This window comes from Pseudophryne corroboree, chromosome 1, assembly GCF_028390025.1.
Source record: "Pseudophryne corroboree isolate aPseCor3 chromosome 1, aPseCor3.hap2, whole genome shotgun sequence".
NCBI lineage: Eukaryota > Metazoa > Chordata > Amphibia > Anura > Myobatrachidae > Pseudophryne > Pseudophryne corroboree.
In genome coordinates, this window is record NC_086444.1 from 788,703,292 (window position 1) to 788,719,661 (window position 16,370).

Below are 16,370 nucleotides of genomic sequence, written 5' to 3' on the forward strand. Positions count from 1 at the left end.
GAATGAGAACTGCAAATATTGGTAGTTATTAAGGCTTTGCATTATGGGCTGATTTACCCTACAGAGATGTCAAGTGCTCGACTGCATGTAATAAATGTACATGAGGATGCTCTGCGGTTTAATACAATATATATCTCCTAGGTTGCACAGCTGTCACACATGCAGGTGGTGGGGGTGAGGGAATTAAACAGCTCACAGTGTGGAGGGCAGGACATGTGCCTATCTAGTAACTAGTGGGAAGGTGTGGAAGAGTAGAGGTCCCCAAGCATCTGCTATAAGGTGTCAATAACCATAAGGATTTCATGATAAACACAATGATTCTCCTATGGAAGGTTTAGAAAACTGGAGCTCTTTAGGTCTGACTGGGTATGGATACAAATATATGGCATCCATTTTAATACTGAAGGTCCTATACACAAGCCTGGATGTAATGAAGGACTGGAAAACTAACAGTCCCCAGCATAACGGTTACTAATCCGCAACTACCTCTGGGGGGAAAATAGGATGTCCAACACTAAACTATGGCCCAAGTGTGGGCAGGACAGATTATCAGCCACCCTACTATACAGGATGGGATGTCGGTGGGTGGTATTGGTGGCAGAAGAATTAACTGCAAAAGTGTTCAATGAAAACAGATGCACATTGTTTAAAAGACAAGAGGGGCTTTTGTAATAAATGAATAAAATACCACTCACCAGTCATTGGCCTATCTGCTGAATATTGATAATTTAACTCGGGGTGCACCAAGAGACCAGCATTATATCCTCTCCGGAAAGCATCCACCATACGTGACTCTAGTATCTCAATCACTTTTTTCTTTGTGACATGAAGAATTCCTAGATTAGGAAACCTGTGACACAAAAATAAAATTATGTAAATATGCTGTAATCTACAATTTTAAAACCTTGATGTATTTTACAGGACATACACATCTGCCAAACAGTATAGCAGAAGAATTGTCAGATAGCAGCACAGATTAACTTAAATTCAGAAATACTTCATCAGGTTGCTAAATTACAGCAAAAACATAACTGTAGGGCAATGATGGTAACCAATTGATGCTAATCAGCATTATGTATGACAGTCATTGGAATCAAGTCCAACCACTGCATACCATTTGCTTACTGAAAATCTTGGGAGATCAGATGCAACAGCTGGACTAAAGCCTGGCGATAATCTATGTGACATTAACCAGCTAAAGTATACCTAGGATGGAGCTGCTGTACCAAAATATGCAAATGCTGCGTCTTGTGTAAACAGACGCCTCCTGGCAGCTTCTGTGGTCCGCTGCTGCGTCCGAAGACGCAGCACTCTGGCGTGAACATCGGCCATTTGAGTAATCCTGAGTAATCTGAGTAATTCTCAGGATGGCTGGGGAAATTCACGCTACCAGGGCCAGGAAATCGTAAGACACAGACCCTAGACTTGGCATGCCTATAAAATGGGAAGAACATCCCCCACCCTGTTTTATAAAACGGTCTCTGTTGCCGCCTCCTACCACGCCCCCAGTGGCCGCAGCATGTCAATCAGGCTGCAGCCTTAGGGGGCACTGCGTGCCACAACACATGACCTGTTCCACAGATGCACAGTAAAGGGTTTGTGAACATCTCTGAAGTAGGCCCTTTATGTGGAAATGCTTATGTCAAACATATGGATCAAATGTGTTAATGAAAATAAAGATACATATATTTATCGATGAGTGAGCCGCAACCAGAATAAAAGATAGTTACTTTAACATGTCATTTCTTAATTTACCTAGGTCCTTTGCAGTTAGAATTTGATTTATACCAATTTGCATAATGTAAAATACATAGATTGGTTCTGCATATTCCCAGAAAACAGAATGCACGTATATATAGTATACAGATTTGTTCAGCATTTACACTTGCCTCCCATTGCGGCTGGAGAGGCGAAAGGGACAGTATAGGAGGGCGAGTACAGTAAGAGCGTTTTTCCTTAATTGCATACAGATGCAGACCCACATAGAGGTGCACATGCTCTAGCTAAAGCCATATCAGTTGCAGATACCTAAGCCGCATCTTCCTGATTGCAGATTCACTACTGAAGTGTGCTGGAGCTTTCTTTATTGCTAAAACATATATTATAGGACTCAGTGGGCATATTTTATTAAAAAAATATACTTTCATACACAGGAGACAAAGATATACCTTCTGTATTCAAGAGTTTTTCATTTTTATTCAAACCTAATATTAAATGTATTTTTTGCTATAAAAACAAATGGGTATAAGTGTATCGGATGTATCCTTGGCATAACCCTGGCGCCGTATGCCACCAGTGCTCAAGTGACCACAGCTTGTGATTTTTTTCAACGTTGCCTGTACTTTGTGTTTATTTGACTAAACATATTTTATATCTGCCAAACTGAACACAAATATGTTCAACCTCACCATGTGCCCAACATATCCATAATATACCCACCTACTTCACATGTGCATATATTATTTGAATGAAATTGCAGAAACGTGAATCAACAAGATGGTATGTAGTCAGCTTGTTGACAACCATAATGTCAGCTAGCACTATGTAGACTGTGGAATGCCTTAGGAGATCGACAAGTACAACACACGCTGCCAGTACAATTGTAAACATGATGATCAACCCACGAGTGTGAAAAGTCGGGGTGGTAAGCGGGCAGGATCCCGGCGTCGCCATGGTGACAGCCAGGATTCCGAGTGCCGGTCACATGACAATATCCCATACTGCTAAGGTGCATGAAGTGCTTTAACTGCCTGCGTTCTGGGGTCCACATACTATGTATCCCCAGTAAGATCACTTAAATGTCTTAACTACATAAGTTACCAATAGGTGTCTGCATGGTCCAACGAACAGATCTGAAGGTCATGTAATACATAGGTAAAGATTTAAATATTGGAAATGTTTGCTGTGATGACATAACAATATCTGCACAGCAGAAATCTTGTGAAGAGCAAAATGCAGCAATATCAGCTAAGGACAGAGGGGAAGATGTATGAAGGGTCGGTATAGTGGGGAAGAGTTATCTGCGCATGATATACTGCATGACACCGCTTCATGTATTAATGTGGCGCTGTGTGCTCAGATACAGGGGCAAAATGAGCCTCTGTCATTATCGGCGCTGCATTCTAAAAGACAGCACGCCGATGTCAGGGCAATGTATGAATGGTCAGCTGCACTGACCGTTCCGACACCTGCAGCTCTGGGCTGCATGTGAGATCTTGTGCAAGACGTGAGATCCCACACATGCGCACTGGAGCCGGCTGGGCAGGGAGACACAATGCATCAGTACTAAGCTGATGCCCTGTGTGCTCTGGCGGGGATCGCAGATGGGGAGTTTTCACTGCCCTGTTTTGGCAGACAAGAGGTTCATACATCTTATCGATGTCCCTTCCTGCTTTGCCTCAGTATTTAGGCGAAGCAGGAAGTGCTATAGCGGCACAATCCGTGCCACTATAATAAATCTTACCCAGAGTAACCATGACTTTTCCACAGTTCATGACATGATTTTTGCAATGAAGAATTTTTTCAATATCTATGAATTTTATATTTTTCCAGTTTTAAATATCAGCATCTACTATATAACAGCATCTAAAACATTTGCTTTACTTATAAGCCTCACAATACAATATTCTGATTAAATGGGGCCTTATTTGTATGTATTACATAAGAATGAATTTCACTCATATTAAATTTACTATTGTTTCTATATTTCAATACAGTGCTGAGGATTACTCAATGAATTTTCTATTATATTAGGGTGGAGTAGTGCCAACACCCATTTCTGTAAGCTTATATAATGTAGTGAGCGCTCGGAAAGTCCATTCAAATGATGTAAATAAAATGTGTTCCTGTCCGTGTTAGCTTGGAACTGAAACATGTACAAGTATTTCTAGCATCTCAGAAAACTATACTTTATGAATATCAGTGTTACTAGTCATCTAGTGTGGGTAGTGTCATATCGCTGTACAGAAACCTCAAAATGTCACTCTGTGTGTAAAACATACTTTCACATACTTTGTACTTTGGAAAATCTGAAAAACTTGTACAAAGAGGTTTCATATTTCCCTCCTGATCTCAGCTACTACATGGCCAGTGGTTCTCAAACTCTGCCCTTGTGTAGTGTGTAGGCATAAGCTAAAATGGTCAAAAACCATCCAGAAAGATTGGCCAAAGGGTCTTAATATCATGCAGTGTGTGCATTCCTGATAATCTGCCCATATTTACTACTGTTTATTCTGATTAGGGGGTCTATGTACTAAGCCATGAAGAGACATCAAGTAGACAGTGATAAAGTACCAGCCAATCAGCTCCTAACTTGCCACATTACAGGCTGTGTTTGAAAAAATAACTCCGTCCACTTTATCACTCTCCAAGGGGCATATTTACTGTTGTTTGATTTTGGACTATTTTGCATACGATTTGCATACAATTTTGCATTGAGAGATTTACTAAAGGCAGAATCAAATGTAAAATCGAATATAAAACCAAATCCCATTAAAATCCTAATCCTAATCTAAGCTCAGTAACACTTTGGTTCTTTCACACAGATGAACATAGGATCCCCTGATTTACTAATATTCAAATTGAAAATTAAACTCAAAATCGAACTACAAAACTCCAATAATCAATTAAAAAAGAGCAGACAGGTGACTTTAGCTTCTAGACAACATTCTTCTCCCTAAACCTTCAGTATGAGGCCTACAAAAGTAGAGATGAAGGAGCTATGCCAATGTTTCTGCAATTAAGCGCATGCGCCAAAGTCTAATAGTGATGCCACTTGCAGCATTTATCTTTATGCAGAGTGACTGGCAGTGAGGGAGTGGTGGCAAAAGTGCAGCATGTCACGGTAATTTTTGGGCTGCCCCTGCGAATCCGTAATCAAGCAGCGTGCCTTCGTTATCTCTGTTCAGGATACCATGCTGTGTGGCCATTCACTTAATTGAGCTGCCAATTATTGACGTATCTGCCTGTGCGCTGGGAATGTGTACGCTGCTGCTGTGCCTTTGCGATTGCTCCGCTGGGCGTCTCTGTACTTTTCAGGGCTGCTCTGTTTTTAAGTAGTTTTGCACATTCTCTACGTGCGCAATCGCATCTGCGGTCACTATAGCGTCTGACAATCAATCAGTACAAATATTAATAATACAGTAAAGGCTCTGTGTGACAGCTCCAAATTATATGATTTCAGATGTTTTTATCAATTTTAAAAGAAATCAAGAAACACTTGAGGATCTGCGCACATCTCTAAGAAAAAGTACCCAAACATGTGATTCACTGTGGCTGTAGGAATTATGGTGCCTCAGTCAGAGATGGACGCACTGCGTCCAAAATGACAGGCTGCGGCTTAGGGGCACTGTGTGCGATGATGCAGGATCCGTTCTGCATATGCATAGAACAGATCCCGATCATGCGCAGGTGCCCTAGAATCAGAGATGTATGCAAACGAGAATTACAGAAACCACAACAGCTTCATGCATGTGATATATTTAGACCAATAGGAATAAATGAGGAAGTTTTTTTTTAATTTGTATTTGATTTTGCATTCGATTTTATAGGTGATTTTAAAATGGATATCCTAAACCAGTGGTTCTCGAACAATGTGGCTAGGCACCCTGGGGTGCCTCAGGGCACTTGCAGGGGTGCTTTGGATTGGTGGTTCAGGATTTTTACAAATTACTTATGGTCAATGTAATAGGCAAAACCAGTTTTGGTAGCTGCCAATGATAAATTATGTGCGCACACAGAAGCAAATCTTGTCCCTCACCACACAATTGAACCTAAGAATGACATAGAAACACAATTTACTTAATTTAATATTTATTTCTAAATTTCTCAATAAGAAACTTTTGGCCTAGGGAACCACTGTCCTAAACCGAACGCAAAATCACTAGTCAAAATCAAACAACATCAAATTTGTTTTTTGAAAGTGAATGCAAATTCGAATATTAGTGAATGTGGGATTTGGGGTGTGGATCATCAAATCGACACTGTCTAGGTTGACAATGTTTAGGTTGACCACTATAGGTCGACAGTCACTAGGTCGACAGGGTTTCTAGGTTGACATGTGCTAGGTCGCCAGGTCGACATGAATTTTTCATGTTTTTTTGGTGTCGTTTTCTCCGTACAGTGACAGGGAAGCCCAATTAGTGCACTGTGTCCCCTTGAAAGTCTCGCTTCGCTCGCCATGCTTCAGGCAAGGTGCCTCGCTCCATTACCACTTCGCTCGGCACAGATTACCGTTCCAGTCGTAGTCCACGTGGATCGTAAAGTATGAAAAAGTAAAAAAAAAAGAAAAAAAATGTAAAAAACTCATGTCGACCTTTTGACCTAGTACATGTCGACCTAGAAACCCTGTCGACCTTCAGACCCTATCGACCTAGTGACTGTCGACCTATAGTGGTCGACCTAAACATTGTCGACCTAGACAATGTCGATCTTCAAACCGGATCCAGGGATTTGATAACTGAAAAAGAAGTTTGATTTGATCTGATTTCAGTCGATTTAAATTGAACATAAAACGTAAAATTGAATCCAAACTCGAACATGAGCAAATATACCCCCACGGCTTAACAGATAGGCCCCTACGACCCCAAACAGTTCCCGCTTTCTAGTCACCTTTCTAGTTGCACAGGTGTACTCATTACGCAATGACACATTTTACACAGATGGAGCTAATTGTTTCACTTGTGATTCTGTGAGGAGACCTGGAAAATGAACTGTTTGAGGTACTGAGGACAAGTTTGAGAACCTATGTCCTAGGGCAATCAGGCACCATGAAGCACAAAGGTGTAAGGAAGAGAATCTTTAACAGGTACTCACCCTACAATCATATCTTTGGGTCCAACATTTATAGAACAGACTCCATCTTCACAGTGCTTCCCCACTAAGCTGTGGGCATGTAACCGGACATCCTTGCCATTGGTCACCAGCTGCACAATGATTTTGGCATGGCCGACGTAATTGTGGATCTATCAAGAACACAAAAAAGAACACACAAGACACAATTGGATTCCATGAGTCACCAGAGCCATCATAATAAAAATAAGACAGGATCAACACGAGACAGCGGGCTGTAACACTAAAACAAATAATAACTTCCATTACAAAATATATTACATTTCAGCTATACGTGATCAAAATGTATTACTGCAGACAAAGACATTTGCTTTATTTCAGAATTTAAGGATCTATAACATATTCCATGAAATATATATAGAGTATAGGAAATCATTATTATTACGTTCCGAGAATAAAAGGGAGATGTATCAAACCTTCAAAAGAGTGGAGAATAGGACAAGTGGAGAAGTTGCCAATACCAACCAATCAACATCAACCTATCATTTTATAGAATGTGCCTGTTAAATGCTATCTATAAGCTGATTGGTTGACATGGGCAACTTCTGCCCTTGTCCACTTCTTCACTCTTTTGAAGGTCTAATACATTTGTCATGACTCTTTCAATGCCTATCTATGCTGCTGACATCTGTGCTTTCACTCCAGCCGGATGACACCTATCTGTGCTGGTATGCATGTTACACTTATCTGCAGTAACAGAGCTGTAAATCCTGGGCCTGATGTTGTGTGTTGTTTGGAAAGCAGGTATGTGTGCTCCCACATTGTGCCAAGGGAAAAATGCATATACTGTCCATGGGGGTCATTCCGAGTTGATCGCTAGCTGCATTCGCTCGCTGTGCAGCGATGAGGCTAAAAAACGGCACTTCTGTGCATGCATATGCGGCGCCATGCGCACGCGCAACGTACTGTTACAACGAACGATGTAGTTTCACACAGGGTCTAGCAATGCTTTTCAGTCGCACTGCTGGCCGCAGAGTGATTGACATGAAGTGGGCGTTTCTGGGTGTCAACTGACCGTTTGCAGGGAGTGTTCGAAAAAACGCAGGTGTGCCAGGAAAAAACGCAGGCATGGCTGGGCGAACGCAGGGCGTGTTTGTTTTTTTGTCAAATCCGGAACTGAGTGGGCTGAAGTGATCACAAGCGCTGAGTAGGTTTGAAGCTACTCTGAAACTGCACAAAATTTCGCACTTCTGCTAAGCTAAAATACATTCCCAGTGGGCGGCAGCATAGCGTTTGCACGGCTGCTAAAAACTGCTAGCGAGCGATCAACTCGGAATGATCACCCATATGAAGAGTTGTACGCATCTTGTGGTGTAGCCGCCACTTATCTGTGCACTTGGTCTGCTACTCATCATCATCATCATCAGTGTATCAGCCTATACTTTGTGCCAAAGACATCTGATAACAGGCGTCTTTACACTTATCACATGACCAGCATGCGAATGTGCAGCAGGAGAACACGCAGTCAAAGCCCAGTTACGCCAGTTGCAAGTGGGTATGTGATTGAAATGCATATGGCACCTGACAGATAAGAGAAATGAGCTACAATTTTTGTAATTTTATTTTTTAAACAAGAGAAAATAAATCTGAAAAAAATCGCAATGGCAACTTACATCCAGTCGGGAGTGATTCTGGCAGATTTCTGTCGACTTTGCCTAGAAATCACTTTCTATTACATGCTGCGGCTTGAAACTCGCCAGTTATCCAAAACCAGAGGCTATTACATCCCCCTTAGTCTTAAAAAAGTGTTTAGCAAGGTATGTATGTATTATTAACTATTAAAACTGATTTGCCATAGTACAAAGTTACAAGGTTACTGTCCAAAATAAATACTTGTTTATTTTCCATTGTAGGTGACTGTTGCCAAAGCAAGTCAGTGAGATCACAACTAGCCATGGATTATAGTAACAATTCACAATACAGCATGGAAAAGGTAACTAAAAGTCTGTTTAAAAGATGCACTACCAGCTAGCAAAATCTTTTTTAACATAGAGTGCAAGTGTGGAGGAGTTACTATAGCTTGGAGATAGTCGTATATGTATCTGGATAGCAGCCAATGCATATCAACTTCCCTGTAATGGAAAGTACACCAACCGCTCCATGGAATTTCCCAAATCAATGTGGAAATTATTTCTACAAACCTGTCTGCAGAAAACTGCTGTATACACTAAAATTTATGAGGGATTATATCATCAGTTGTAATAATAAATGATGACTTGTCAGCCTATGTGAAAGAGTACGTGGCTGTAGCCTTTCATATTATACGCTTGTTATCTAAGTGAGAAACCTGTGGCTTTGCAGTTGTTATTGGTATATAGCATAATACAGGCAGACATGCAACAACAGCTGGCTGTACGCTAACAATTATTTTGCATTGCTTGTTTCAAACTTTATATATATAATAAAAGGTCAGGGGCAAACGCAGGATTTCTAGAGGGGGGTTTCCAAATATCATCCATAATCTCTCACTCCGCGGAACATTGGAGCAAGTGCGGGAGTCTGAGAGAGTGGCAGAAGTACCTAGTACAGATGGTCTGTAGTACAGGTTGTATAAAACATACTTAAGAAATATAAATAACAAGTGGTCAGGAAAAGGTTAAACATCCCATAATAAGTAACAACACAAATCTAATAGAACCAGTAGGAGACAGAACTGCACTTTCTAAGCACACATTCTCCCACCTCATGGCAAGGTACATGTTTCTCCTTCCTGGTAGCTGCTCTCTGGTCTAGTGCACCGATTGAGGGCTCAGATCCACACATAGCAAACTTGATAAAAGAAGCTACTACCACCAGGCAGGTGCAGCAGCTCCGCTCTGTCCCTTACACTGCATGTTGTGGCAGAAGCTCTAGTAATAGTATTATATACTATTGCTATTGTGGTACTACTTTGAGCATCTGGCCAAGTAGAGGGTGTTTCCGGGCAACCAGAAACCCCCCTTGTGTTTGCCTATGAAGGTAGAGCCATTTCACATGAGCATAAATACGTAAAAAAATCCTTTTAGGCTACATATATTAAATACAACAGGAAAACATTCCCATGTTTTGACTTATCTGTATTAGACAATGGAAAGTACTGGAAAACATGGGTTTTAATAAAAGTAGGATTTGCCATGCCAGATTTTTTTTTAAAGAAAAGTGACAGATTGCATAAACCCATTTAAATATTCAACACACATATTTATAACACTGGAAGTTACGTATTTACAATATGTGAAAAGGAATTAATATAAGCGTTTTCATTTTTTTTTTTAAAGTTCCACTTTATCTTTGCGTGAAATAGTACTTCAGACAGTGGCTTACATACAACGGGTGCTGAGTCCACATAGTTAATGCCTAACAGCATGGTTGCTTGGGAGTTCTGGACTAGCCACCAAGGACTTATTGGAAGACGTCAGCTTTCGACTTTTTAAGGTCAAATCGTGATTTAACCTATTCAATATAACCCCAATTTTTTCAACAAGTCGATTAATTCGACTTGTCGAAAAGCACGTGGATCGGCGGAATAGCTGCCAATCCACGTGCTTGTGTCAAATGGTTTTGGCCCCCTTTTTGACCATCTCAGTTCGACTTTAAAAAAAGTTGAGTGGATGACTCATTATGTTTCAAATGTCGATCCCCTGATGCTGATATTATACATTGTTTATGGTCTTGCCCAGTTATACAATCATTCTGGGATCTAGTACAGATATACATTAAGACCAACTTGGGTATCCCATTTACATTAACAATGGCATGGGCCTTCTGGAACTATATAGAACCCCAAACCCCTGTACTAACCAAAGGTACACGACTGCTTCTGGCTCGCATCACAGCTGCAGCGAAGAAAACAATACTGTCCCAATGGATACAAAAAGACCATATCCCTATTTCTCTTATGTTGCCCCGGTTATTACTCCTATTCCAAATGGATTGGACTGAATGTGCTTTAGATGTTGAATCCCGCGCTGCTGGGTTTTTTGAGATCTGGCTTCCTTTCTTACTCACATTGCCTATTGATACCAAAGAGAATATCCGTAAAGTGGTTAGATTAACAACTTGGTATAATGTAACAACTCTAACGGATGGGTCGCCACCTTTTTAGTTTCTCTAAAAGGGGACTCTCACTGTTGGATATTTACCATTCCACCCTCTCTCATTGTCACGCTTTGGCGTAGCTGTTATGTATTATTATACTATACTTTATGACCATTGGGGAATTAATTACTTTGCCTTGCAATATTCTACAATTAAACATATTGCTGTGATGAACGGACAGGTGTGTCAACTGTCCGCCTTTAATGTTTCATATTGTATTATTACATGTGTGTTACATTTCTTCTATTTAATAAACACAATTTAAAAAAAAAAAAGTCGAGTGAGATGGGTAGAGCAGTGCCGGAGACGGGGAGAGCCGAGGCGGGGACGGGGGGAGCCGAGGTGGGGATGGGGTGAGCAGCGCTGGAGGATATCACAGCCGCCGCTCACAGCAGCGTCCACTCGGCTCCAGCAAGTGAGACGCTGCCGTGAGCGGCGTCTGTGAGAGAGGAGGAGACAGGGAGCGGCGGCTGTGAGAGAGGGGACGGGGAGCGGCAGCTGTGAGAGAGGAGGGATGGGGAGAGGGGGAGATGAGCAGCGGCGGCTGTGACAGTGGGGACGGGGAGCAGAGGCTGTGAGAGGGGGGACGGGGAGCGGTGGCTGTGAGAGAGGAGGGACTGGGGGGGAGACAGGACCAGGTTCATCCCTATCTGTTAGTCTGGAGCAGTCAGTCAGAGATGGGTTCTTTTTTGCCCACCCTCCCTGATGATTTATCTACAGTAGTTCTCTTCTTGTTCCTCTCCTCCCCTTTTCTCCTCTCTCATGCTTGGTCTCCACTCTACCCTGTTCCTTTCCTTCTGATGCTCTCCCTCCTAAAGGTTTTTAATTTCCATGTTCTCCCTTCTGCCTCACTTTCTTGCTACCCTCTGTAGGTGCTAGTGGTACTATTTAAATAATGAGAAATGGTTGGTGATGTTAATGTAATGTCAAGGCCGTAGCTAGGGAGGGGGGCTAAGGGGGCATATGCCCCGGGTGCAGGATTTGAGGGGGCGCTGAGGAGCTACAGAGGAGCAGGGTTTTGGGTTTTCTTTTACCGGAAGTGCTGTGTTGGTCCAGTGAGACAGCAGACAGCTCCTGGCGCAGTGTCTCTGATCCACCTGTCTGCCCGGAGCTGGCTTAGACGCTGTGCGGGTGAACTCCAGTACCTGGGATCTCTCCTATGCCAGCTACTGTCTTAAACTCTCTTTTTTGTCATGCAGTGCTGTGACTAGCGTGCTATAAAAGTGAGCTGCTGGTGCTGTGTCTTTCAGAAGGCTATTATCAAGAAGGTCAGTCAAGAAGAAATAAAGAGCATGACGCAGTAGCAATAGCAGGGAGACAAAGATGCAAGAGCATGTATGAATGGGATGTAGTCAGGATACTGGCAGTCGGGATCCCAGCGGTCAGAATACCGACGCTGGTATCCCGAATGCCAGAATGCCAGCAGCGCCACCACAGCTATTCCCACTCCTGGGTGTCCAAGACACCCATGGAGTGGAACTAGAACCTGTGGCGAGTGCAGCGAGCCCGCAAGGGGCTTTGTTGCGCTCGCCCCCCTGCCGGCATTCTGGCGGTTGGGATCCCAGTGTCAGTATTCTGACCGAAGGGATCCTGACCGCCTTTGAAAAAGCAGCTCAGTCTGTCACTTAGGTCTGAGTGTGCCTGGCTAGTGGGGCAGGCAGGATTTCTTTTTAACTATCCCTCACAGTTAAGAGTTTATCCTTGATAGTCGGGAGATATGTTCTGCCTTATTTCTCTGCCAGAAGCTATTACCCTAATGTAGTGTCCAGTACAGTGCTAAACTGGATCATACCGCCCACACTGCTGTTCCATGATGTGGGCTGGTCTGAATTAGCGACATCATCAGTGTGAGTAACTCATGCTCTACAAAGTCAATATCTATATGGAATAACAAAGGTGAGTGCTTCTCTGAAGACCAGAACCAGCTACAACCAGTGGACAACAAAACAGCTAGGAACCTGTGTGGTAGAGGGAAAGCTTGGGTCACACATAAGAGAATGGTGGGTTTCATGTGTGACAAGGGGAACATTGATTTAGTGCTCTAATCCCTTGCTCGCAGACAGCATTTTCAATACATCCCAAATGTGTTTGATGAGATTGCAGTAAAGACTCTGTACAGGCCAGTTCTTTCACTCCAAAATCTGCAAATCATTGTTTGATTAACCTGGCTTTGTGCATGAGGGCATTATCATGCTGAAGCAAGAAAGGGAATTCTCAATTAATTGCCATAAAGTTGCAAGCACACGATTCTCTAGAATGTCACTGCATGTATTGTAACAAAGGAGCCCAGTCGAAACTATGAAAAACATCCTCCAAATTGTACCGTCGGCAGTATGCCTTCAGGCAGTAAGTGTTCTTTTGGCATCCGCTAAAGCCATATTCATCCGTCAGGTTGCCAGATGATGAATAGTTATTAATCACTTAAGAGAATGGGTTATCGCTGCTCGAAAGTCCAAGAGTGATGTGCTACATACCACTCAAGCGGATGTTTGGCATTGTGCATGGTGTGCTGTGGCTCTTGTTTAGCTGCTTGGCATGGAAAACTTATTGCATGAAGCTCCCGGTCCTCAATCCTCGTGCTGAAATTGCTTCCAGAGGCGGTTTGGAATTCGTTATTCGATGTTGCAACTGGGGACAGACAATTTTTATGCACTATGTGCTTCAGCACTGCACTGCCCACTTCGGTGACCTGGTGTGGTCTACTGTGCTGATGTACTTAATGCTGGACAGTCAATCTAGAGGGTTACACGCTGTACAGGAGAGACAGACTAAATAAACGGGGTGGAGGGGTATGTCTTTACGTAAAGCCATTTCTAAAACCTGTTATACGGGAAGATATTCAAGAAGGGACTGTAAATACTATGGAGACGTTATGGGTAAAAATTGCATGCGAGGATAAAGGAATAAAGAAGTTGTTATTGGGTTTATGCTACAGGCCACTTGGTATTAATGTGTCTGACGAAAAATTGTTACTGAACCAAACTGAAAGAGCAGCAGGAGTAGGAGACATAGTAGTGATGGGAGACTTTAACTATCCCGAGATAAACTGGAAAATCAATTCATGTGATACTGCTAGGGGCAATATGTTTTTAAACACGCTAAATGATAATTACTTAGTTCAAGTAATCGAGGAAGTAACTAGGTACAATGCAATCTTAGACCTGGTATTAACTAACAATGGGGAATTGGTATCAAATATTGAAGTAGGAGAGCCCATAGGTAACAGCGACCACAATATGGTCACATTCAATATCAGTTTTCATAAGCAGTCCTATACTGGCTCAACTAGGACTTTAGCAAAGCCAACTTTGACATGATGAAGGAAGAGTTAAGGGGCATTGAATGGGAAATTCTGTTTCAAGGAAAAAAGACTACAGAGAAATGGGATGTATTAAAATCACTGCTAATTAATAATACTTATTTTTTCCCCACCAGCAGCAAAAAACGGAATAAAAATCCCAAACCAATGTGGTTTAACAAAAATATAAAGGAATTAATGGACAAAAAAAGACGAGCATTTAAAAAATACAAATCTGAGGGGGATGCAGAGTCATTCCAGCACTATAAGGACTGTAACAAAATATGCAAAAAAGGAATAAGAGCGGCTAAAGTAGAAACTGAAAAACTAGTAGCAAATGAAAGCAAAGCGAATCCCAAATTTTTTTTTAAGTACATCAACAGCAAGAGACTAAAGAAGGAGAGTATAGGCCCCTTAAAGGACAAGAGGGGAGTCTTAATCAAAAATGATAATGACATAGCAAACAAACTAAACAAGTTTTTTTCAACGGTATTTACCAGAGAGGACCAAATGCTGGGTCTAACACAAAATCTCAGCAAAGATAATGTCCCACTGCTAAATGCTTATTAATGTGAGGAGGTAGTCTGTGACCGATTAAAAAAGTTAAAGATTAATAAGTCACCTGGTCCAGATGGAATTGACCCGAGAGTTCTTATGGCGTTGCACGCTGAACTAGCAAGACCTCTATATTTGATCTTCATGGATTCGGTTAAATCGGGTATGGTTCCCAAAGACTGGCGTATAGCGGAGGTAGTGCCGATATTCAAAAAGGGGAGCATAGCTGAACCAGGTAATTATAGACCAGTTAGTCTTACATCTATAGTGGGGAAAGTATTGGAAGGTATTCTAAGGAACGGTATTCAAAAGTTCCTTGAAGCAAATAAGGTCATTGAAAGGAACTAACATGGATTTGTGAAGGACAGATCATGTCAAACCAACTTACTTGGCTTTTATGAAACAGTAAAAACAGTAAGTGCGAACCTTGATCAGGGTAAGGAGGTGGATGTAATCTTTTTAGACTTTGGCAAAGCTATCGACACTGTACCACACATGCGTCTTATCTATAAGCTACAAGAAATAGGGCTAGGGAGCACAATATGCACTTGGGTCAGTAATTGGTTAGATAATAGGGAGCAGCGCGTTGTGGTCAATGGATCATTTTCAAATTGGACTAAAGTACAAAGTGGTGTGCCACAAGGGTCTGTACTTGGACCACTTTTGTTCAACATTTTCATCAACGACTTAACAGTAGGTCTAGAGAGCATGGTGTCAATTTTCGCAGACGATACCAAATTGTGTAAGGTTATAAATACGGAGGGGGATGCTGAGTCTCTTCAGAACGACATAATTAAACTGGAAGCATGGACAGCAAAATGGAAAATAAGATTCAACACAGACAAGTGTAAGGTAATGCACTGTGGGGCCAAGACAAGAAATTACACCTACATACTAAATGGGGTAATACTAGGGGATTCTGTACTGGAAAAAGACTTAGGAGTTCACATAGAAAACAAATTAAGCAGCAGTACCCAAAGTAGGAGTGCAGCAAAGAAGACTAATGAGATATTAGCATGCATAAAACGGGGAATTGATGCAAGGGACAAGAGTATTATACTCCCATTATATAAATCACTAGTGAGGCCACATCTTGAATACTGTGTGCAATTTTGGGCACCATATTACAAAAAGGATATCCTGGAGCTAGAAAAGGTTCAGAGGCAGGCGCCCAAACTAATCAAGGGCATGGAGACGCTGGAATACGAGGAAAGGCTTGCAAGGCTACGCATGTTTACATTGGAAAAGAGGAGACTAAGAGGGGACATGATCAACATCTACAAATATATAAGGGGTCAATACACAGAGCTTGGGAGGGACCTGTTTTATATAAGATCAGCACAGAGGACACGTGGTCACTCGCTTAGGTTAGAGGAGAGGAGTTTCCGCACATTGAGGCGAAAAGGTTTTTTCACAGTAAGGACAATACGTGTTTGGAATTTCCTGTCTGAGAGAGTAGTAACAGCGGACTCAGTCAACACCTTTCAGAATGGGTTAGATAAATTCCTATTGGATAAAGATATTCAGGGTTATGGTGCGTAGGCACGCATTATAGTTACTATAACTAGTCCTAACATAAAAATAACTTGAA

At 42.0% G+C, this 16,370-nt stretch overlaps 1 protein-coding gene across 1 annotated transcript in view; it reads right to left on the bottom strand.

Moving 5' to 3' along the window:
- The window catches only part of NFKB1 (nuclear factor kappa B subunit 1), a 242,643-nt gene that overhangs the window by 106,844 nt on the left and 119,429 nt on the right, over nucleotides 1–16,370 (bottom strand). The window contains exons 6-7 of the mRNA XM_063918320.1: nucleotides 6,814–6,962; nucleotides 696–850 (exon numbers count right to left, since the gene is read on the bottom strand). Of these exons, the coding sequence (XP_063774390.1) occupies nucleotides 696–850; nucleotides 6,814–6,962 (304 nt within the window). The remainder of the gene's footprint in view (nucleotides 1–695; nucleotides 851–6,813; nucleotides 6,963–16,370) is intronic.